The sequence below is a fragment of the Meles meles genome, chromosome 8 (assembly GCF_922984935.1).
Source record: "Meles meles chromosome 8, mMelMel3.1 paternal haplotype, whole genome shotgun sequence".
Lineage (NCBI taxonomy): Eukaryota > Metazoa > Chordata > Mammalia > Carnivora > Mustelidae > Meles > Meles meles.
The window spans coordinates 44,935,001-44,957,981 of NC_060073.1; the positions used below are offsets into that span (position 1 = coordinate 44,935,001).

At 38.9% G+C, this 22,981-nt stretch overlaps 2 protein-coding genes across 6 annotated transcripts in view; one reads left to right on the top strand and one right to left on the bottom strand.

The window, feature by feature from the left end:
• Window positions 1–17,757, bottom strand: part of NUCB2 (nucleobindin 2) — a 44,549-nt gene extending 26,792 nt beyond the window's left edge. The window contains exons 1-3 of one of the 5 annotated variants that reach the window (XM_046014121.1): window positions 17,623–17,729; window positions 15,414–15,562; window positions 12,514–12,667 (exon numbers count right to left, since the gene is read on the bottom strand). The gene's annotated coding sequence lies outside the window, so the exon portion shown is untranslated. Of the gene's footprint in view, window positions 1–12,513; window positions 12,668–15,413; window positions 15,563–17,622 lie in introns of those variants that run through there. The other 4 variants (XM_046014122.1, XM_046014118.1, XM_046014119.1 and 1 more) reach the window with 4 other exon arrangements.
• On the top strand, window positions 4,082–4,584 carry LOC123947862 (ubiquitin-fold modifier 1-like). Its single transcript, XM_046014124.1, has one exon. The coding sequence runs from the start codon at window positions 4,105–4,107 to the stop codon at window positions 4,360–4,362; it is 258 nt and encodes an 85-aa protein (XP_045870080.1). The 5' UTR covers window positions 4,082–4,104; the 3' UTR covers window positions 4,363–4,584.
• Window positions 17,758–22,981: the final 5,224 nt, after the last annotated feature.

Genomic DNA, 22,981 nt, shown 5'->3' on the forward strand with positions numbered 1-22,981 from the left:
AAAGGAAAGGAAACTGAGACGCATCAGTTAAAAAACCTGATTGGGTTCACACAGGAGTAAGTCATACAGCCAAAAGTTTAGGCCTGGGAATGACTGACTCCGAACCTTATGACTGTTTTTAAGCAGTGGTTCTCAAAATGTGATCCCTGGACCAGCAGCAGCAGCATTACCTGGGAGTTAGTTAGAAATGCAAATTACCAAGGCTTTCTTCAGACTTCTAAATTGGAGATTGGGGAGGGAGGGACATAATCTGTTTTAACAACCCTATAGGTGATTCTGATGCATGCTAACATTTGAAAACATACTGCCTCTCTTTGCTCTATTATTCACAACCTCCTCTGCAAAGAGAGACAAAGAGAACGCTTATCTGAAGAGTAAATTTAGATCCTCAAGGAACAGAGAAATGAGTGTTACATCTAAGAAGAATAAGGCAAAATTTAGGTCTATATTCTAATTCCAGCTACACCACTAACTTGCTATGACATCATATAACTTTCCCCACTTGTTTTCTTATTTTTAAAAATAATGCATTTTTTAAAGGGGAATTTAACTAGACCTCAGTATTCTCTAAGCTCTTAAATTCTATCACCAGTTTTTTTTTGTTTTGTTTTGTTGTTGTTGTTAAAGATCTTTTTCTGTTACATCAGAAATAATGGGGCACCTGGGTGACTCAGTGGGTTAAGCATCTGCCTTCGGTTCAGGTCATGATCTCAGGGTCCTGAGATGGAGCCCAGAGTCAAGTTCCCTGCTCATCAGGGAGTCTGCTTGTCCCTCTCCTCATGCCCCTTCCACCCTTCCCCACCCCCCTCCCCCCCCAAACCTCTTGCTCTCTTGTGCTTCGACTCTTCTCAAATTACAAAAAAAAAAAAAAATCTTTAAAAAAAATGCTAATAAAATTGCTTACACTCACACCAACTGTATGAAATAATTGAGTTATGTGATTTATAAGTGCCTTTAAACTAAATATTGCTTATTCATCCAGTTTAAAATTATATCTGTAAAACAAGTAGATCTGGGCACTGGGATACAAGGAATACAAAAATTAACTACCAAAGAAACTTCCCATCTACATGCAATAAAAATGAGGTAAAGCCAGAAACATTTCACTCTTTGGATACCAGGTCCCACTGATCAAGCTTACACCCTGGCTACAGGAGAAGAAAGTTCCTCCTTGATTTCAGGTTTAGAGATTGCCAGACTTGTATTTCACTCAAGCTGGACTTATTTTACTTTTGCAGGAAGGAGATAATGAACTGTGGACTGCCATTTCAAAACCAAAAGCAGTTTAAATTTTTAATAATTTTAGAGGATAAAGACTAAGAGTTCAAGGAGAAACTTGTTTATTTTCAAATCAAATACAACAGAACTAAGAACAAATATAACCAGATGCAAAAAGACACATACTATATGATTCTATTTATATCTAATGTCCAGAATAAGCAAATCCATAGAAGAAAAAAAGTAGATTAATGGTTGAATAGGACTACTGGTGGTCAGAGGGGGGAAAAGAGAAATGACTGCTAATGGGCATGGCTTTCCTTTTTGGGGTTATAAAAATGTTCTAAAGTTAGACAATCGTGATGGTTGTACAATCTTGTCAATATACTAAAAATTGTACACTTTAAAAGTGTGAATTTTAGGGGCGCCTGGGTGGTTCAGTGGGTTAAGCCTCTGCCTTCAGCTCAGGTCATGATCTCAGGGTTCTGGAATGGAGCCCCGCATCGGGCTCTCTGCTCAGCAAGGAGCCTGCTTCCCCGTCTCTCTCTGCCTGCCTCTCTGCCTACTTGTGATCTCTCTCTGTCAAATAAATAAATAAAATCTTTTAAAAAAAAGAAGTGTGAATTTTATGATATATGAATCAAATTTCAATTTTTAAAACAGTAATGAAAAACAGCAAAAAAATCTGAGACTATAAAAATATGAATTTAAGAAAAAGAACAAATACAATTTATAAACCATCATTAACCTATAGAAGTATGGAAGTATAAACTAGCCATTTGCTTTTCATAATTATCCAATTTTTATACTCTTTTTTTCTTTTTTTAAGTGGGCATGGAGCCCAATGTTGGGCTTGAACTCATGACCCTGAGATCAAGACCTGGGCTGAGATCAAGACTTATATACTTAACCAACTGAGCCACCCAGGTGCCCCTCCAATATTTATATATATTTTTTTAAGATTTTATTTACTTGACAGAGAGATCACAAGTAGGCAGAGAGGCGGGCAGAGAGAGAGGGGGAAGCAGGCTTCCTGCTGAACAGAGAGCCCGATGTGGGGCTCGATCCCAGGACCCTGGGATCATGACCTGAGCCAAAGGCAGAGGCTTTAACCCACTGAGCCACTCAGGCATCCCTACTTATAGTCTTAATAATTTTTGTCTGCTTAATCTATCATTACTAGAAAGTAAGTAAAAATCGTATCGTATGATTTTGAATTTATGTTTTCCTTATAATTCTGAAAATTTTATTTAAAATTTTGAGGCTATGTTATTAAATGTACACAAATTTAAGATTTTCTGGCTTTTTGGTAGATTTAATCTTTTATACATTTGAGTTCCCTTTATCCATTTTGCCTTAAGGTCTACTTTACTTGAGAGTAATATAAATAAACTAGTTCTAATTTCTTTTTTTTTTTTTAATTTCAAATTAAGCTCTATTTTCTCTCTGCTTAACATTATTTTTTTTAACTTAAATTCAATTAACTAACCTATAGTATATTATTAGTTTCAGAGGTAGAGTTCAGTGATTCATCAATCTTATACAATACCCAGTGCTCATTACATCACATTTCCTTTTGATTAGGTATGGAAATACACACTCTTTTAATCTAGCTTAATGATTTCTGTCTTCTATCTGGAGTATTTTCTCCATTTATATTTAATCAAATTACTGATAATGTATTTAAGCAATTCCAAAATGCACAATTTCCTAAGTTTAACATATCAGAAATCAAAGAGTGCTTTTCATTTAATGGGATATTAAAATTATGATTCATCAAGTGCAATAGCAACATAATCTTTACTGTCTGTACATGAAATTATCATAGCTATTCTCACTCCCATTTCTTAGGACTGAGTTTTTCCATTGTTAGTATTTCACAAATTAATCACCATTTTAAATGTCTTTGAAAGGAATAAATTATGATTTGGCATGAAAACAAAGTTATTGTATAAACACAGAAATGAAGCAGCTGATATTAGGGAAGCAAATATTTGATGCTAAAGGAATAACAGCAACTTAAGCTTTCTTGTAAAGAACAACAAAATGCTTTACCTGACTTTAGATAGTAAGACACCACAAGCAGAAAAACTCTGTTATACTTTGTTACTGAGATGCAATAAGGTTACCCTTGAGTAGCCAAACAATGTAAATGAAGATAAAAGGACCTAACTACCCTCCAAGAATTTTTTTTTAATTACATGGACTATGAGGCTGATTTGATAAATTCATGCATGGTTAAGACAAATGTCAATTGTCAGACACTTGCTACTCATAAAGAACAGAAGCTACCTAACTTCCATGAAATCTGAGGAAAAAACAAAGCTGAATGAGTCAATAGGAAATGTTGGAGAACTTCTGATGCTCTTTTGTGTGGCTCAGCGGGTTAAAGCCTCTACCCTTGACTCAGGTCATGATCCCGGGCGCCTGGGATTGAGCCCAGCATTGAGCCCTCCACTCAGCAGGGAGCCTGCTTCCTCCTCTCTGCCGCCTCTCTGCCTACTTGTGATCTGTCAAATAAATAAATAAAATCTTTAAAAAAAAAAAAGAATCTGTTTAAAAAAAAAAAAACCCTGATACATAAGAAAGGCAAAAGTGTGAGGGGTGCCTGAGTGGCTCAGTGGGTTAAGCCTCTGACTTCAGCTCAGGTCATGGTCTCAGGGTCTTGGGATAGAGTCCCGCATCGGGCTCTCTGCTCAGCGGGGAGCCTGCTCCTCCTCCCCCCCCCCCAACCCACCCCCCGCCTTCCTCTCTGCCTACTTGTGATCTTTCTCTGTCAAATAAAGAAATAAAATCTTAAAAAAAAAAAAAAAAAAGAGGGGCAGAGCAAAGGAAGTGGTGGTCCACTTGGAATTGGCTGGGGTCTCCACCAGGAGCGGCCCCAACATGTCGAAGGTTTCTTTTAAGATCACGCTGACGTCGGACCCGTGGCTGCCTTACAAAGTACTTAGTGTTCCTGAAAGTACACCTTTCACAGCAGTCTTAAAGTCTGCAGCAGAAGAATTTAAAGTTCCTGCAGCAACAAGTGCAATTATTACCAATGATGGAATAGGAATAAATCCTGCCCAGACTGCTGGAAATGTTTTCCTAAAGCATGGTTCAGAACTGTGGATTATTCCTAGAGATCGTGTTGGAAGTTGTTAATATCTGCTACTTGGAACATAGGATGACCTTTCCAAATAAATATTGGTATTGTTGTAAAACTGAAGTCAGGCATTGAAAACACCAGTAGTGATGAAATCATGAAGGGTGACTCTGTCCCTTCTCGTTATTCACACGCTTCCTGTGAAGAGGGACTGCTATGTATAGAATCTCCATCTCCACAGAAGACCATAGTCTGTCATCGCTACCTCACAACACATACAGATAGTTCGTTCATTCGGGCTAAGTGGATTATCCAGCTGTGTTTTGTAAGTGGTGGATGCTTCCGATAACTCTGAGAACATTTGGAAAATTAAAGTTTGCTGAATCTTCCTATTTGTGTTAAAAATTTAAAAGGACTGCGGGTCATACATGGCAGTTTGCTTGATAGCATCTGACTTGTGCACTTAAAAATAGTTGATTTTTAATTGTATATTGTTCATGATAAAGGATATAGACATAACAATGAATACGTAACTACCTTTTTGTCATTTAGGTTTTTTTAAGTTTCAAACTGTATCAGAGACCCCAAAATTGAATTTTTTGATCTAGCCCTTATGTGTAAAATTGATGTCCCACACCAAAGAGTTTTAACTATGATCTTGCAGAATCCAGTACTTGGTAAGAATTGAGAATAAAGTAGAAGCGTTCTTTGCTGAGTTATGTATCCTTTATAGTCTCTGAATACAACCTAAAGCAACCTAAAGAAACCCTTGTCTTATTGAGGCTAATATTTCTAAATAACATTCAGGAAAAGAGTATTGGAAAGATCTGGAATTCACAACAGAGCTCTAGGAAATGCTAATTGAAAATGCTAATTATTATACTGATTAAAGACCCAGCATTTAAGGAGGTGTTAAGTTTAGCCACTGAAGTGAATAAGAAGTGAGGAAAGAGATCCTGGGGAAGCCCCAATGACCAGTTTTCTGGTAAGGAGGAAAGAAAGAGAAGACACAATGAAGGGGAACAGAAAGCTGTAGTAGAGCATCACAGAACAAGCCAACTGGATCGGCAGAAGTGCAGTGTGTGTTGTGGAGAACCGAAGAGGAAAAGAAAATATATGACATTTCAGAAGGAGCAGAAGGCAATTAGAGAAAGCAAAGTGTAGGCTTTGTCAACACACAGACTTCAGAATTCCCCTTACGATAAATCTAAAGAATGATATGCATAAGGGAAGAATTTATTTGCCCTTACAGAGGAAATCAATATCTATGCAAATCCTGAAAGGTGAAAGGAAGGCTCATAGTGATTCAGAACCAGTGGTTGGCCTGCTGTATTCTGGATGGTGAGCTCCCTGGAGGCAGGCTTTGTGTCTGTCGTGCTCTTTCTAGACCTGGAAATGTAGTAGGCTTTCAATAAGTACTTGCTGAGGGGCGCCTGGGTGGCTCAGTGGTTTAGGCCACTGCCTTCGGCTCAGGTCATGATCTCAGGGTCCTGGGATCGAGTCCTGTATCAGGCTCTCTGCTCGGCAGGGAGCCTGCTTCCCTCTCACTCTCTCTGCTTGCCTCTCTGCCTACTTGTGATCTCTCTCTGTCAAATAAATAAATAAAATCTTTAAAAAAAAAAATAAGTACTTGCTGAATTATTCATGAATAAAGTATCTCTAAGACCAATTTTTATCTAAGTGTGTTTCAATTATATTCCCTGGGTTTCAATTATATTCCCTGTCATAGGCCCTACTAGGTTCATTGGGGAAAAAAAAATGTGTAAGGAGATATAACCAGGTCAGCATCTCAAGGGTGACATTGGTAGTTAAGCTTAAGAAATTAACCAGATGTTGTCATATATTTGACAAGTGAACAATAAGATTCTAAATCGTGAAGGTAGATAAGTATGCTTCTAATATTTGGGGAAGTTTTTATTTTTCTAAACGAAACTGATGCTCAAAGACCCCAGGTTTTTAACGTCATTAAGCCTCAGTTAACCAGAAATTTATGAATACCCATTCTGTGAGTTTTTAAATTTAGACTTCTTCCATCCTGTTTCCACAACAAAATCTGCCTGCTGTGTTACATAAGTTATGGTGTCCTGTGCCATAAAGTGATTTGTTTAATATTTTTCTTCTTTGGTTTTGGAAGTTTTGTTATAGTAAGTTCTTAAATTAAACACATTTTCCTAAAGAACTGGACATTTTGTTCTTAAATAAATGTGATCTGTAAGTTCTTTGTGCAGAATGTTTTGAAGTAATTATATTTTGTTTAAATACATAGTGGTACATAATTAATATCGTATGAAAATACATTTGTCATACTGTAAAAAAAAAAAAAAAGAAAGAAAGGCAAAAGTGTGACTCATGTGACAATATTGAACTTAAATGTACCTTGAAATGGATTATACTTTGAACATAAATTTACTTCCTGATGATACCAGTAGGATAACTTATCTCCATCTTTTTAGTATCTTGTATAAGGCAAATGGCTCAATTAATGTTAGCTCTTTTTAACACATCCATAAATTGTACAAGAAACAGAAATTTATACTCATAAATTTATGAGAAAATTTTAAAACTAACCAGACTTCTAAAGGAATTAGAAAAAGAAAAGCAAAGCCCAAAGTTAGTAGAAGGAAGGAAATAATAAAGATCAGAGCAGAAACAAATGAATAGACACCACAAGTATCGGGGGTGAAATTAACAAATTGATAAACCAAAAGAAAGAAAGAAGAAAGGAGGGAGGGAGGAGAGGAAAGGAAAGGAGGAAGGAAGAAAGAGAGAGAGGGAGAGAGAGAGAAAGAGAAAGGGAGGGAGGGAGGGAAAAGAGGGAGGACTCAAATAAATGACATAAAAATTGAAAGAAGAGAAGTAATAAGCAACACAACAGTAATATAAAAGATTATAAGACTAGATGAAAAATTATATGCCAACAAACTGGACAACCTAGAAGAAATGGATGAAGTCTTAGAAACAGTCTTCTAAAACTGAATCAGGAAGCACTAAAAAATCTGAAAAGGCCAGGGTGCCTGGGTGGCTCAGTCAGTTAAGCATTCAACTCTTGATTTTGGCTCAGGTCTGATCTCAGGGGCCTAGGATGGATCCCCACATTGGGCTCCATGCTCAACAGGGGGATTCCCTCCATTTCCCTCTGCCCCTCCTCCCACTCGTGTACACACACACACACACATACACACACACACACTCTCTCTCTCTCTCTCTCTTTCTTTCTCTCTCTCTCTCAAATAAATAAATCTTAAAAAAAAAAAAATGAACAGACCAATTAGTAACTAGAACTAGAAGTTGAATCAAAGAATTCCCAACAAACAAAAGTCCAGAACCAGAGAGTTTCACAGACAAATTCTACCAAACATGTAAAGAGTTAATACCTATTCTTAAAAAATAGAAGAGGAAGCAGGGGCCTGTGTGGTTCAGTTGTTAAGCGTCCAACTCTTGATTTTAGGGCCATGATCTCAGAGTTGTGAAATCAAGCCCCATGTTGGGCTCAGCACTCAGTGGGGAGTCTGCTTGAGATCTCTCTACCCCTCTCCCTGCCACCACTGTTCTCTTTCGCTAAAGTAAATAAATAAATCTTTTTAAAAAGTAAAAAAAAAATAATAATAAAAGAGGAAGGAAAACTTTGAAATTCATTCTATTAGACCAGCATTACCCTGATACCAAAGCCAGACAAACACACTCCAAAAAAAAACAAAAAACAAAAAACAAAAAACTACAGACCAATATTCCTAATGAACATAGATGCAAAAATTCTCAACAAATATTAGCAAATCAAATTCAACCATACATCTAAAGGATCATTCACCACTACCAAAAGGGGTTTATTCCAGGGATGCAAGGATGGTTTAATATATGCAAATCAATCAACACCATGTTAAAAAAAAATGAAGGATAAAAACCATATGATCATCTCAATAGATACAAAAAAAAAAAAAGCATTTGACAAAATTCAACATCCATTCATGATAAAAAATCTCAATCAAATGGGTATAGGGGGAACATACCTCAATATAATAAAGGCCATATATAACAAACCCCAGCTAACATCATACTCAATGGTGAAAAACTAAAAGCTTTTCCTCTAAGATCAGGAACAAGACAAACGATGTTCACTCTTGCTACTTTTAGTCAACAAAGTAGTAGAAGTCCTAAGCATAGCAATCAGACAAAAAAAGAAACAAAGGCATCCAAATTGGTAAAGAAGAAGTAAAACCCTCTATTTGCAGGTAACATGGCACTATATGTAGAAAACTTCAAAGACTCCACCAAAAAACTATTATAACTAATTAATGAATCCAGTAAAGCTGCAGGATACAAAACTAATATACAGGAATCTGTTGTTTCCATACGCTAAGAATAAAGTAGCAGAAAGAGAAATTTTTTTAAAAATTTACAGCTGCATTAAAAAGAATAAAGCACCTAGAAATATATTTAACTAAGGAGGTAAACAAACTGAACTCTGAAAACTCTAAGAAGATATCGATGAAAGAAACTGAAGACAACACAAATGAAAAGATATACCATGCTTATGGATGGAAGAATTAATATTGTTAAAATGTCCACACTACTCAAAGCAATTTACAGATTCAATGCAATCCCTATTAAAATACCAATAGTACTTTTCACAAAACTGGAACATAATGTTAAAATTTGTATAAATTGTATAAACCTAAAAAAGACCTTGAATAGCCAAAGCGATCTTTTTTTTTTTTTTTTTTTTAATTTTAGAAAGAGATAGAGAAAGAGCACAAGCAGGAAGAACGGCAGAAGGAGAGGGAGAATCCCAAGCAGACTTCAAGCTGAGTACAGAGCCTCATGCAGGGCTGATCGCAGGACACTGAGATCATGACTTGAGCTGAAACCAAGAGTCAGATGCTTAACCAACTGAGCCACCCAGGCACTCACCAAAGAAATCTTGAGAAAGAAGAACAAAACTGGAAGTATCACAATCCCAGATTTTTACACTATAGTACAAAGCTCTAGTAATCAAAACAGTATGGTATTGGCACAAAAACAGACACATAGATCAATAGAACAGAATACAGAGCCCAAGGGTGCCTGGGTAGCTCAGTCAGTCAAGCACGTGCCTCCCAACTCAGGTAATTATCTCAGGGTCCTGGGATCAAGCCCCTCATGGGCGGGGGGGGGGGTGTCCCTGCTCAGCAGGGAGTCTGCTTTTCTTTCTCCCTCTGCCCCTTCCTGCTGTTCATGCTGCCTCTCTCTCTCTCTCAAACAAATAAAATCTTTTTAAAAAAGAAATAAACTCATGCTTATACAGTCAATTAATCTATAATAGGGGCACCTGCATGGATCAGTCAGTTAAGTGTATAACTCTTGATTTGGCTCAGGTCATGATCTCAGGGTTGTGAGATTGAGCCTTGGGTCAGGCTTGTGCTGAGTGTGGAGGCTGCTTAAGATTCTCTCTCTCCCTGGGGTGCCTGTGTGGTTCAGGTGGTTGAGGAGCTGACTCTCAGTTTAGGCTCAGGTCATGATCTCAGGGTTGTAAGATCAAGCCCTGAATCGAGTCCTGTGTCAGGCTCCCCACTTGACGGGGAATCTGCTTGAGATCTCGCTCTCTCTCTTCTCCTCCCCTGCTTATATGTATGCATTCTCTCTCTCTCTTTCAAATAAATAAATAAATAAGTATTTTTTTAAAAGATTGTCTCTCTCTCTATGCCCCTAACCCCCACTTGCACACACACTCTCTCTCCCTCTTAAAAAAACAACAAAAACAAAAACAAACAAACAAAAAACACCACCTAATCTGCAACAAAGGAGACATGAATATAATGAATATACAATAGGGAAAAGATAGTATCCTTAATAAATGCTTGGTAAAACTGGACAGCTACATGCAAATGAATGAAACTAGACCATTTTCTTATGGCACACACAAAAATAAATTCAAAGTGGATTAAAGATCTATATGTGAAATCTAAAACCATAAAAATTCCTAGAAAAAGAAAAAAAACAGGCACACTTCTCTTTGACATCTGCTGTAGCAATATTTTTCTAGATATGTCTCCTTTGGCAAGGGAAACAAAAGCAAAAATAAACTATTTGGACTAGAGCAAATTAAAACGCTTTTGCACAATAAAGGAATCTGTCAACAAAATAAAAAGGCAATCTACTGAATGGAAGAAGATATTTGCAAATCATGTATCTAATAAGGAGTTAATATCCAAAATATATAAAGAACTCATACAACTTGAGAGTAAAAAAACAAATCTGATTTTAAAAAGGGCACAGGACTTGAACAGATATTTTTCCAAAGAAGACAGACAGATGGCCAACAGACAACTGAAAAGATGCTCAACATCATTCATCACCAGGGAAATACAAATCAAAGCCATACTGAGATATCGCCTCACACCTATCAGAATAGCTAGTATCAGTAAGTTAAGAAACAACAAGTGCTGACCAAAATGTAGAGAAAAGGGATCTCCTGTGCACTGTTGGTGGGAATGTAAATTGGTACAATTGCTAGAAAAACAGCATGACGGTTCTTCAAAAAATTAAAAATGAAATACCACATGACCCAGTACTTCCATTAATGGGCTCAAAGAAAATAAAGACACTAATCTGAAAAAAATATATGCACCCCTGTTTAGTGCAGCATTATTTACAACAGTGAAGACATGGAAGCAGCCTCAGTGTCCATTAATAGGTGAATGGATAAAGGAAATGTGGTATATATCCTAGAATGTTATTCAGCCATAAAAAAGAACAAAATCGGGGCGCCTGGGTGGCTCAGTGGATTAAGCCGCTGCCTTCGGCTCAGGTCATGATCTCAGGGTCCTGGGATCGAGCCCCACATCAGGCTCTCTGCTCCGTGGGGAGCCTGCTTCCTCCTCTCTCTCTGCCTGCCTCTCTGCCTACTTGTGATCTCTCTCTGTCAAATAAATAAATAAAATCTTTAAAAAAAAAAAAAAAAAAAAGAACAAAATCTTGTCATTTCCAACAACATGGATATACCTAGAGGGTATTATGCTAAGTGAAATAAATCAGGTGAAGAAAGTCATATCCCATATGATTTCACTTATATGTGGAATCTAAAAAACAAACAAACAAAAACAGATCCATAAATCCAGAGAACAAACTAGTGGTTGCCAAATGGAACGGAAGTGGAAGGATGGGTAAAATAGGTGAAAGAAATTAGGAGATACAAACTTCTAGTTGTAAAATAAATAATCATAGTGAGGAAAATTGCAGCACAAGGAATATAGTCAGTAACAGTGTAATAACTTTGTATGGTGATAGACGGTAAGTACATTTATTGGAGTAAGCACTGGGTAATGTGTAGAACTGATCAATCGATATATTATATACCTGCAACTAATAACATTTTCAATTATATTTCAATAATAAAAATAAAAGTAATAGCCAGAACAAATACTCAATAAGACAGGAAAGCTTCTATAATGAATCACAGGATAAAAGTAAAAAAGAAACACAATTTATTAAAGTTATTCATTTTGAAGACAATGATCAGACAAAGCTCTTCTGCGGCAATTACCCAAGTTTCTATGAGTGGTTATCATAGCTTACAGATCTCAGAGATGAAAGAGAAAAAGAGTATGGCAGAGACTCCTATTTGCCTGTCAATATCCAGATCCTCTCTTCCTCCTCAGGAACAAAAGCCCAGTTTTATTCAGAGTAGCTCAGCATCCAGCTACATTTCCCTACTTCCCTGGTAACCTGAGTTTTGGTTTGGGAAGTCTCTTTAAAGGAAAAGGAACCATCTTTGTCTTTGCCTTCCTGCCTGGAACCTGGCTGATGATTAGAATTCTGGCAGCGCTCTTGGACTGCAAGGACCAGTGCCAAACCTTAGAGATGGCAGATCAAAGAACTGGGAAAAGTTTAGGTCCCTGATAACTTTATGAAGCTACTATACCTGACCCAGACAACATACTTCAAGAATTATTTTACATGAGGAACACCTGGGTGGCTCATTTGGTCAAGCCTCTGCCTTCGGCTCAGGTCATGATCCTAGAGTCCCAGGACTGAGCCCCACAGTGGGCTGCCTGCTCAGTGGGGAGTCCGCTTCCCCTTCTGCCCCTCACCCTCTCTCCCCCACTTTCTCTCTCATTTTCAAATAAATAAATAAAATCTTTAAAAAAAAGAATTATTTTACATGAGAAAATAAACATTGTATGTTTAAGCCACCATTACATCTTTATTTTTTGCTTTCTTAACTGATCACTTACCTTCAGATAGGTAAAGAATTTTTATCTCCTTTTTTACAGTTCAGGCAACTGAGATGAAGAGAAGTAAGATGACTTGCACAATATCAAATTAGTGAAGAGGTGGGTCTTGACTCCTAGGTCAATGCTTTTTCACTAAAATCTGACTCAGCAAGTTCTAAATATAAAAAAATGAGATAAAAACAGATTAAATATAAACATAAATTTTGGCTTTATTATAGTGGTAACAGTATATGATCGTATATATATATATATATATATATATATTTGTCACATCCTGTAAATAGTAAAAGTACCAAATTTTTATTATATGGAAAGAGACTAAATTATATCAAAATCCAGTGGAGAGGGAAGAGAGAAATATTAAACAGAATCAAAGATCACAGTAAACAAAGATTTTGGTTTATGATGCTAGCTTTACTGTATCAGTCCCCTTATAAATAAGAATTCAGACTAAAAGCTTATTTTCCTCAGCAACCAGACTTCAACAAGACTTACTATAGAGTAAGTTTTCTCATTAGATCCTTAACTGAGTGCTCGCTTCGGCAGCACATATACTAAAATTAGATCCTTAACTGAAATTTTTCTTAAAATCCTTAACTAGAATCTTTCTTTACTCTTACCGTCACCTTAAAAAATTAATCTTGGCCCAGGTCTCAGTCACAGAGATCAGTAATAAAGCAAAATAGCTCAAATTTTCTTTTTTGAAATCCAATTGTCAAATACAAGGCAGTTGGCTCATGTGCAAACTCACTGGTGAACAAAAGGAATTATTTCTAAGCAGTTTACAAAGAAAAGCAAATACAATATCTTCAGATTTTAAGAACACATATATTTCTTTTTATGGTATATTAAAAATAAAATCATCTAAGCAGGAGAGTGATCATACACGTTATATGTCAAAAAGGCATATATGACTTTTATTAGCACAGCATAGTCAAAAATAAACAACAGATTGAATCCTTATCACTCCCATTTACTGGCAAGCTGTTTGCCTCTCTGGTTCTCAATTTTCCTACCTATAAACTGAACTAATACTACTTCCTAAGTTTTTGATTGGCTGAAAGTAAGAATGAATACATGGTAATTAGCACAATGCATGGCAATCATAAATGCTCAGTAAATATTAAAGCCCTTCATGTCTTGAAATGAAACAGCTATATAAAGTAATAAAAATCTGTTCTGTAAACACACAAAGTTATAGAACCTAAAAAGCAATATACCAGTTTGACATACAACCTTTAAATGTCATTTTTGGAAAGGCTGCTTTAGAACTCTCCCCTGAGCATTGCCATAGCCAAAGCCCTGATGCAGCTGCAGGCCAATGAAAAGAATACAACCAACAAAAGAGGAATACAATCTCTTCCTCCCTGGGATTAAAACAAGAGTCCCAGGTTTCTCTCTCCAAGGCACTGCCCTTAGCCAGGAAACCTTGGTTGCTTTCTCTTGCTGTCAATGTCTTAATTCTAACAGTGAAAGGGAGTGGGGTGGAGAAAAATAAATGGCTTCTGAGTTTCTCAATGGCAGCAGTGATGAGGGAGACCAGAACCCTGATATTCAACTCCATTTTTTCCCTTTAAAAATGAGAATCCACAGAAAAGCAAGATTCAAAGTAAAGTATCAGATGTATGACCAGCTGAGCAGGACTCCAACCCTTCCGAGTATTGAGACATTAGTATAAATATTGGGATGCCTGTCTGGCTCAGTAGGTAGAGCATGCAACTCTTTATCTTGGGGTTGTGAGTTTGAGCCCCATCTAGAGCACAGAGATTATTTAATTTAAAAAAAAATTTAAATGAGCATCCACAGGAAAGCGAGATTCAAAATAAAAGCATTAAATGTATAACCAGCTTAGCTGGACTCCAACCCTTCCATGTATCAAGACATTAGTATAGATATTAATGTCTCTGATGCTCATATCTGTAGAAAAGGACATCAGCATATTGCCTTCCCCCCCAATCTTAATTCATTACAGTATCCTTGGTAATGGGCTTACTTAATGAAAGCAGATACTGTTTCTCATCTATATCACTCAATAAACAAATTTAGTAAAATTACAATGTCTCCATTATGCATATATATACTGTACTTTGGATAACTAAAATACAATATGCCAAAAAGCTCTGCCAAATTTTAAAAAAACAATTGAAAAAAATTTTAAAAAGCTCTGCCAAAAACAAAAGCACGCAACTGCTATCTCAATTTCCACTAGGTTGCTTTAAAATTTTTAACACAGAATTCTGGGACCAGAAATGATCTCAGAGGTAAGGTTTGGTTCAGACCCAACTTTTACAAAAGGTTATAAAGCATAAGGAAGCTAACTGACATGGCCAAAACTATTTGACAGAGACAGGATTGGAATCTGGCCATCAAATTCTAATCAAGAATAATTTTCACCATTTCATGTTTTTTTTTTTAACTTTGGATTGAAAATCAATAAGTGATTGAGATTTTTTTCCTTAAATAAATCATTTGAAATGTTAGGAGCCTGGTTTTTAAAGTCTATAAGCTAATTGCACATATCCAACATAAAAATAACAAATTTCCCCTTTGCAGACCTTCAGATATTTAGAAAAAGTTAATCATCTGTCATACCAAATACAGTCAACTCAATTACTCACAATACTTAAAAGTTTATCTACTCAAGGATTACTTTCAATGCACTTTAAAATCCTATACTTGATTCCTCCAGCTACCCAATACTTAAAAGCGTATTTTCCTCATTCATCAAAAAGGCCTTAAAAAGTGGAAAGCAACTTAAATGTTATTCTAAATAACAAAATTAATTGGATTTATCTATAGAGATACACAACATAACTCCAAACAAAAAGACACTGGTACTGATCATGTTACTGTAGTCTATATTAGCAAATGTGATGAACAACTAGAGGTTTGAAAGGTACCTTCATTGTTTTCATTGTGCATTTCATTTCAACGGGTATTTACAGGGCACAGACCAGTTTGGCAAAAGTTGAACAGTAAGTACCAATTGGCAGATTAAGGTGAACAGAGCAGGGACTTCGGCCATGGCAAGGTGGGTATATTAATATTGCTGGAAGAGAACAGCACTAGTAACCACCAGGAGGCAGAAATGAATTTTTCACTAGAAAGTTAGACCGGATCATGGAAAGTTTAGGGAACTAGATGAGAAACAGTAGTTTCCATGTCTACCCAAATCACAAGAGTAATAGTATTTAAGATTTCTCATTCTAAATATCCATTTTTAAAATTTTGGGGCCCTATTTACTGAGGAACATTTGTTGAGACATTTGTTTGTTCAGCATTTTTGAACTTGCTGGTCGAGTTTTATGAAACAAGAACCCACATTCAGCTTCAGTGAAGTTGAATCCTGAGGTAATTTCTATAAGGGACAAGATGCAAGAATCTGGATATTGCCTGACTATTCAACAGAATTCACCAGGGAAGGCTGTTAAGAAACAAAAATTTAAATAAATCATGAAAGGAGCTACAGGTTATAGGATCCAGATCTATTATACCTCTAGTTATACTATTTTTAACAAATCCTTAAAGCAAATGTCTCCTCAATTCTTTCAATTCTTACAGGACAAGTCCGGAATCTCCTTCAAACAAAACTGTCAGAAATATTTGCTTATCAAATCCAAATCTATTAACCATACTATTTTTTTAACCATAGTACTTTTAATAAATTCCTTAAAGCAACTGTCTCAGCACTTTTTTTTTCCAATTCTTTAGAGAAAGTCCAGAATCTCCTTCAGACAGAATTGACTATCAGAAATATTTGCATTTAGGGGTATCTGGGTGGCTCAGTTGGTTAAGCATCTGCCTTCAGCTTAGGTCATGATCCTAGTGTCCTGGAGAGTGATCCTCGCTCTGGGAGAACCTGTTTCTCCCCCTCCTTCTGCCTACCAACCCCTACTCCTGCTCACTCTCTCTCTCAAATAAATAAAATCTTTAAAAAAAAAAAAAAGAAAGAAATATTTGCATTTATCCTCCTTCTTTCCCCTCCCCCCCTTTTTAGCCAAGATAATAATAGGTGGTTTGATGTTTATATTCATCCATGGATTTAATAGCCTCAATAAAAGGCTTAGATGGGAGCACTTACTTATCCAATTGTGTACGTGTACATTATCCAATTTAAGAGTTTAGTGGACACTCAGAATCTCAAGAGGTTCCATCTCCCAGAATTCAGAATAATGATTCAAGGGTCATGTTCATATTTTCTCCCTCCCTCTTTCTCTCCCTCTCTCCCTGCTCCTGTCTCTGTCTCGATATTATAAAACACCTGGATATTGTGGGATGCCTGGGTCGCTCAGTCCGTTAAGCGACTGCCTTCTGCTCAGGTCACGATCCCAGAGTCCCAGGACGGAGCCCTATGTCCCTGAATCCAGCTCTCTGTTCAGCGGGGAGCCTGCTTCTCCCTCTCCCTCTGCCTGTTGCTTCCCCTGTTTGGGCTCTCTGACAAACAAATAAAATCTTACAAAAAAAAAAAAATCTGGATATTGTAAAATAATTGCCACCCAAGACCCCTTGCCAGCACCGACCACAACAATAACTACATTTATTCAGAGTTACCATTTAGTAAGTGCAACAAGGAAGTGGAAGTACTACCTCCGAAACAGAAAGAGCTCATCTCACAGCGAATTCTCACTTAAGGGAAAACAATATCACAGCAGACACGAACTTTCTCTAAGTGTCAAGGTTTGCGGGGTTAACAGACAGGCAGAAGAGCAGGATTGGCCGGCCTAGTTTCGCTTGACTGCGCCAGGGGCGATGTGCATCTGCAGGGAACTGGTGGGTACACCCCCCTTCTTAGTGGGCGCCTCCCTCGCCCAGCGACCTGCCAAGGCAAGGCTGGACCCTGTCGGGGTCTCGGTCCTGCACTCACCCACGCCTGCTCCCCGCCACGAACCTACCACCTTCATCTACCCCAAAGAAAGCTGGGGTGCCCTGAGGCGAGTGGAGTGGGAAAAGGGACCCCACGCCTCGGGCTGCAACTGGAAGCACCCCTCGTCGGTGCCGCCCGCTGTGCGGTTCCCCCAGCCATTCTCACTGCAGGGTATAGGGCAGCCGAAGCCCTGAGCCCTCTCTCAGCACCCGCTCCAGCCTCCGGCCGCGCTGATCCGCACCCACCTCCGGCCTCCGGCCTCACCCAGCCGGGTCCCGGCGCTCCAAGCTCCGCCTGCTGAATGCAAGCAACACACAGACCTGTCTCTCCAGCCCCCCGCCCGCGGTTTTTCTCTGTACCTCCGCTGACCGCACGCTCCCGCCTCTTCGCTGCCCTGGCGACAGCCCCCGCCCCCCTGACAGCCTCTGATTGGTCCGATTGGGGTCACGGACGTTCCCGATTGGCAGGGGCGGAGACGAGGCCGCGCCCCCGCGGGGTGAGAGGCGGATGGCGTGGAAGAGGAACGCGGAGGAACCTGGGGAGCTTAAGCCAAGAGGGACGTGGCGCTCTGCGACGCGGGCGGGGAAGCCGCGCCCCTTCTCTAGCTTTCATGGAGAATCTTGAGAAGCAGGATTTGGGCGGGTGAGGTGCTGTCCCGGGATCGGGACAAAGCCCCAGGGATCCCCTCCCCTTTGGCCGCTGGAAGCGCCCGCAGCGCTTGACCCGGCAGAGATAGGCTGTCAGGCCCCGTTTCCATTTTCGCCTAAAGGCCTCGCTGGGGGCGGCACTCCCCCCGCCTCCCCCGGCCTCCTCCCTGGCGGGAATCTTTCTCGTATCCGCACCTCACCAGCCCCGATTGTGCATGCTGGGCCCTCGGCCCCCGAACTTGATTGTTTTTTACCACCCCTTCTCTCGCACCCTTGTGCGCACTTACCTCTCTACAGCCTTCCCTCGTAGAACTGAGGCATTACTCCACTTCCCTCACTTTGCAGGTGGGAAAACAGGCTCAAAGATCTACGTGGTTCGAGGGTTGGAGAAGCTTTTGGAGCCTCGAGGCTGATCTCCAAGCATGTCTGCCAAATAATAGTTACCGCTCTGGGCCTTAGTTTCCTGGCTTGTGAAAAACGGTATCTACTTCAGAGTTGTTGGTGGAGATTAAATGAGTAGAACTGCAGAAAACCGGTGCAGAACCTGCTGCGTGTATGTTAATCATGGCTGATTGTATTTACCAGGGAATAAAGGCGGGTAGGAACTAACTGCCCCAGTTTGGAGCCAGACTGCCTATGTTGCAAAACCGGATTCAGCTCCAAGTTACTTAAGCGCTTTGTGTCTCGGTTTCCTTGTCTGTAAAAGGGGGTAATACTTGTACCCTCCTCCTCACAGCGCGATAGAAAAGTGACTGGCACACACTAAGTGCTCAATAAATGTTAGCCATCCTTACCTTAGTGGCTGAGCTAGGACTATAATTCAAGTGGTGGACTGCAAGACCAGCAAACTTTGCTCTTATGCACGTCTCATGGACATACTTAGAACAGTGCCTCAAACCTTTTTAAGGTTCTGTTAGAAACACTTGTCCACTTTAAAAAAAAAAATCTTAAACTATCTCCCTTATCATCATCAAAGTCTTGGAATGTTGTGATTCTGCCTCTAATGAAGGTTTAATAGCAGAGCCAAAGGTAAGGGAAATAGTCATGTTCTGCTCCGATGGACAGATTGAAGAGCAAGAGCACTAGAGTAAGAAAGAATATTCAAGAGGTGATGGTGAATTTCAATTTGAAAAACATGGGGAAATATTGTATATTGGTTATGTATCATTAGTAATCAATATTAGTGTCAGATCAGGAGACCATACCACATTTAGTGGAAATCACTAAACCGTAAATACATCTTCCACATTTTTTTTAAAAGATTTTATTTATTTATTTGTCGGAGAGAGCACAAGCGGGGGTGGGGGGTGGCAGGCAGAGGGAGAAGCAGGCTTCCCACTGAGGAAGAGCCAGATGTGGAATCCAGCACTGGATCCCAGGATCTGGGATCATGACCTGAGCCAAAAGCAGATGCTTAACCAATTGAGCCACCAGGTATCCCCATCATCCACATTTTTATTACCCATTATCTACCAGAGGGCCAAACACATAGTGCCTGATCCAGGCACTAAGATTTGGGATAGAACCTTTAAGGGAACATTCTGAAAGATCTGGTAATAATGTATCTAGATTATTTATGGTAATCCAGTGGATTATATGAATAATGGAGAATTATATGAATATATGAAGAAATTATATGAATAATTATAGGAATTATGAATATGAATGATGAATAATAAATTATATGAATAATGGAGAATAAAATTGGACTAGTCCAATAATAAAATAAGAGGAAAAGGTTAATGTACACTAGCGTGGTGACTGAGATATCAGCATTATTCTCAGCAATATTCTGGCATGAACAAAAAAGAGAAGACAAGAAAGACAGGGCAAACGAAAATTAAACAGCAAGATCCAGGGTTAGGAGAAATTGCTGAGAAAAATACTTCAGAGTGCCATGCTCATAAAAAGCAGGCAACAGCATCTCTTTTACTAATAAAGATTGTTTTGTGATAGAGAAAAATTGCTGATAATGACCCCTGGAAACATGCTATGATCTGAGGGACTAATAAGGAAATGTTACTTAATAGGTAACCCCAAACTTGGGGGCGGGGGGCTAGCATTGATGGAAAATCTGATGGGGAGGAGGACTAGAGAACATACTATTATTACATTGTACAAGGGAAGAAAACAAGGTTTTGGAGTCAACAAGATCCCATTCTCTCTGGATTGAAAACCCAGTTCTACTTTATTAACTGAGTTTCCTCTGGCAAGTTCATTTAACCTGTCCCCATAGCATAGTTGCCCCATTTCTAACATGGAGGCAAGAATATTTCCCCTCATAGAGTTCTGAGGATTAAATGAGTCTCTATTTGTAAAGCAGAGCAGTACGTGGCGTACAGTCATTGCTATATTAATGTTTGATAAAATACTGGTTTCAGTTTCCCAGTCTGTATCCTGGGGTCATAATACTGGACTTACTGTAAGGACTCAAATGATGTAAAGCGCAAGGGAAGAGATGCTCAATAGATATTTTTTCTCTTCCCCTCCACTACCCCCAGCCATCAGCCTGTTACCTTTGAATCTCTCTCTGATTACACTGCCACTGCTGTCAAGAGCCTATTGCTCAAGCCGGTCTATGCAAGGATAAAATATCTTTTCTTGATTTCCCTTGGCTCAGAGAAGTTCAAAATGAGTTTACTGAAACCAAGAAAATAAAAGGGAAACAACTTCAAAGAAACAGCTGATGGGAAGCTTGCCCCATAGTACATCTCTTGATACTTTGGACAGAAAAAAATGATGTATCAAGGAAATTATGGCTTCCTAATACCTCAGTTCTCCCCTTTCTTACTTCTAGGATCTCACAGAACATCAACTGGCCAAGTTCTTCATTGTCTTCAGAAGAGGAGAGAGGGAGCCAGGAGTACATACTGACAAGAGACAGTAAGTAATCAGAACAGGAAAACTCAACAGTACACTCTACATGGAGCCAAGACTTACTCATTTCACTAAGGTCTAGATTGGGGGTCAGCAAACTATGGCCCTTGGACCAAATCAACCAACTGCCTGTTTTTGCAAATAATTTTACTGGAACATTGCCATACTTAACAGTCATACTCATTTGTTTCTACATTGTCCCTGGTTGCTATTGTACTACAATGGCAGGGTTCAGTGGTTGTAACAGAGACTGGCCCTCAAAGCTAAAAATATTTACTACCTAGCTCTTTACAGAAAAAAATTACTTTTTTTGCTAACCTGATTTAGAAAATTCTGCCAAAAGCATCTTTTCAGCATCCCCAGTGCAAAAACTTTCACCTTCATCAAATCCTCTAACCCATTGCTTCTCAGACCTAAATGTGCACACAGATTTTCTTAAAATGCATATTCATATTCAGTAGCTCTACAATGAGGCCCAAGGTTCTACATTTCTAACAAGCTCTAGAGGATGTGAGTTTCTCTAGATCAACTTGATTTCATCAGGGTTTTTTTCCCTTTTTTTTCTTTATTGAAGTATAACTGACAAATAACATATTAGTTTCAGGTGTACAACATAATGTTTCAAAATTATATATTCACTATGTATATATTGTGAAATGATCACCACAATAAGTCTAGTTAACATCCATCATCACACATAATTACAAATTTGTTTTCTTATGATGAGAATTTTTTAAGATTTATTCTCTTAGTGGAGCAGCTGGGTGGCTCATTCTGTTAAGCATCTGACTCTTGATTTCCACTCAGAACCTGATCTCAGGACATTCTACTTAGGGTAATAGGATGGAGCTCCTCACTCAGTAGGAAGTCTGCTTGAGATTCTCTCCCTTTCCCTCTCCCCCTCCCCACAGCTTTCCATCAGGCCCACGTGCTCTCTCTCTCTCTCTCTCTCTCTCTAAAATAAATAAACCTTAAAAAAAATTTACTCTCATAGCAACTTCCAAAAATGCAATACAGGACTTTTTAACTATGGTCACCAAGCTATACTTTACATCCCCAGGATTGATTTATTTGACAACTGGAAGTATGTACCTTTTGACCGCCTTCACCTATTTCACCCACTCCCCATCTCCTGAATCTGGCAACCATCAATTTGTTCTATAAGTTTGTTTTTTATTTTGTTTCTTAAATTTTTAAAAATACTTTATTTATCTATTTGAGAGAGAGTGAGAGAGAGAGCATGAGAGGGAGGGAGAGGGTGGAGAGAGGGAAAAGCAGGCTTCCCACTGAGGAGGGAGCCCGATCTGGGGCTCAATCTCAGGATTGTCCTGTGCATTACAGATGTTACCAGCATCCCCGGTGTCTACACCCTAGATGCGAAAATTACCCACCTTCAGTTGTGTCAACCAAAAATATCTCTAGACATTGCCAGATATTCGTTAAGAGGCAAAATCTCCCTGGTTGAGAACCATTGGTTTAAAGCAACAGAAACCAATTCTAGCTAACTTTAAGAAAAGGGGGATTTGGAGCGCCTGGGTGGCTCAGTGGGTTAAGCCTCTGCCTTCGGCTCAGGTTGTGATCCCAGGGTCCTGGGATGGAGCCCCGCATCGAGCCCTATATTGGGCTCTCTGCTCAGGGGGGAGCCTGCTTCCTCCTCTCTGCCTGCCTCTCCATCTACTTGTGATCTCTGTCAAATAAATAAATAAAATCTTACCAAAAAAAAAAAAAAAAGAAAGAAAGAAAAGGGGGATTATTGAGAAGATAATTGAGACAGACTAAGCAGGGAAACAATCCCAGGGGCAAGAGATCTTGGGCCTTCTTTCTAGAAGGGATAATAGATTATTTCCTTCTGCCTTTGGGTATTCCTAATTAAGTTTAAAATTTTCAGCAGGAAGAATCCAAATTCTGTTTAGATCAGGTATTTATTCCTGTGGCGTGAGAATAGAGTCTATAACCAGAATCAAAACAGGAAGAGGTGTTCAGGAGAAAAAAGGTATGGCCACTGTACTTCCCTCAGATTCTGTATCTATATTCAGCTAAAGTGACGTAACCTGACTACAGGGGCTTCATTGAATTGGAG

Excerpts from the sequence above, each read along its gene's own strand:
- LOC123947862 (XM_046014124.1), top strand. The coding sequence starts at position 4,105 with ATGTCGAAGGTTTCTTTTAAGATCACGCTGACGTCGGACCCGTGGCTG.